The following is a 2,059-nucleotide window of genomic DNA, read 5'->3' as shown; positions in this document are numbered from 1 at the left end:
GTGAGCTCCCCTCTCATCTATACACATGTTCCGGTCGAGTCCTTTCAAGAGATCTTTTGCAGTGGACTTTCTTGCAGAAAGCGTCTCTTCTCAAGCTTCCTGTTAAAGTGTTTCTAGGGTTTGAGCAAACCAGAACAGGACAGGGCGGAGCAGAGCAGGAAAAGGTAGGGATGTTGCCTTCTGTTTTGGTTGTTGTTGAGTGCCCGTTCAGACTCACAGCAGCCCCACGGACAACAGAACACAACACTGCCTGGTCAGGCCCCCGCCTCGCACTGGTTGCTCCACTTGAGCCCATATTGCAGGCCCTGTGTCAGGCCATCGTGTTGAGGGTCTGCCTCTGTTTCACTGACCCTGTACCATGAATGATGTCCTCTTCCAGCGGTTGGCTTCTCCTGATAGCATGTCCAAAGTAGGAGAGAGAAAGGCTCACCAGCGCGGTCCTAAAGAGTCTGCTGACTGCGCTTCCTGAGCCAGGTCTGTTCTTCGCAGAGCCTGTGCCACGTTTCGGTCGTCTTCAACACCCTCCGTCAACGGCGTCGGTTACGCTGTGGCCTTCTTTCCTCCTTGTCCAGATCCTGCAGGCAGATGAGGTGATTGAAAATCTTCCCTCTTGCAAGAGTCAGTGGCCTCTGTGACCTTGACAAATTTTAGGAGATCTTTTGCAGCTGATTTTCCAGTGTAATCCCAGTAGGGTCCATTTTCCCCGTGTTACAAATGCAATCAAAGAAGATGAGACTTCTCTGATTGCCATTAGATAAAACTATGTATCAGTAACAATCTTACATGTGGCCTTGGTTCCAAAAGGCAGCGTGTATCTATCTCGTGACTTCTTGACATGATAATAGGAGACATCAGCTATGAATTTATTCTATGGATTTATTACCGTTCCTTATGCTTATTAATTAAAATCCACTAGGTAGATCCTACAATTACCATGTAGTAATTGTACATCTTCTATAACAATAAGAAAATCCAATGTGAACACTAAGAGGGCTGGCTTGAGCCTACCCAGTGGTCCCATGGGAGAGCAATGAGACCGCCTTTTTCTGGAAAGATCCATAGCCTTGGGAACCCTACCATCCCATTCTACTCTTACCGAAGGGTTGATAGGAGTTGGAATCAAAACTGGATGGCAACAGGTGTTCTAGGAACTATTGGATGTCAAATTATCTACTCTGCACTTGCAAAGATAGGCAGCCTAATCAGTGAAAAGGCTTTTGCCAGCACTTATCTGATTTGAGAAGGTAGACCTAATGGCTGTAATCTAGCAGAGAGGAGAAAACAAGTTATAGGAGGGCGGAGGAATGCTGACTCGCAGGAAAATATGCAGATCTCAACACTTTTCCACGCCTCCTGGAAATTGATTGCTATTGGCTCAATTCCCACATCTCATACATATAGTTTCCATTTGAAAAGAAGACAAACAGTTTACTAAAATGAGAAACACATATCAGTCATTACATCTGAGGGACTTGATACAATTTTTTTTCTTAAATGTAGGTGTCAGTAAAATAAGAATTTATCTTACTGTGGGGGGGGGATATCCTTTTTCTTGGTTCTGTTGTATGCATTTTCTTAGTTCTGTTAATATATTTTAATGAAAACCCAATAACAATTCCTGGAGAAGCGTAAGTCTTGTTCCAAGACACTGGGGGAAATGCATGCAGGGTAAAAGTGTAAGTGAATTGAAAAAAAAATGCTTTCACATTGTTTTAAGAGGTACTTAATTTAAAATGCAGGAAGTATGACCTGAATTTTAATGTGGAGAGAAATGAATTTAAAATGAGCATTAAAACCAAATCCAATCCACTGCCATCAAAGCATTTCCAACCCGTAGTAACCCTATAGGCCAAAGTCTAACTGCTCCATAGGGTTTCTCACTACATTACTAGGGTCCCTGAAAACGAGCATTGCAGTTTACAAAAATCAACAAATTATATGTACTAGAGTAAGTAAACAAATGCTGCTATTAGGGTTCCAGCTCATACGTGCCAAGCGACATGCATGTAACATATCTTTGTGGTCAGTGGACAGCTGCAGACACATCCTTTCCGTCACA

General features: G+C 43.2%; 1 protein-coding gene across 1 annotated transcript in view; it reads right to left on the bottom strand.

Moving 5' to 3' along the window:
* Window positions 1-495: 495 nt before the first annotated feature.
* HOATZ (HOATZ cilia and flagella associated protein) overlaps window positions 496-2,059 on the bottom strand; it is a 16,456-nt gene continuing 14,892 nt past the window's right edge. The window contains exon 4 of the mRNA XM_045297722.1: window positions 496-575. Coding sequence (XP_045153657.1) covers window positions 528-575 — 48 coding nt within the window. The 3' untranslated portion in view covers window positions 496-527. The remainder of the gene's footprint in view (window positions 576-2,059) is intronic.

Source organism: Echinops telfairi, unplaced genomic scaffold (assembly GCF_000313985.2).
Source record: "Echinops telfairi isolate 266 unplaced genomic scaffold, ASM31398v2 ScPeMD7_7421;HRSCAF=8459, whole genome shotgun sequence".
Lineage (NCBI taxonomy): Eukaryota > Metazoa > Chordata > Mammalia > Afrosoricida > Tenrecidae > Echinops > Echinops telfairi.
Note: the sequence above shows the minus strand (reverse complement) of the source record. Positions and strands in the feature narration are given on the sequence as shown.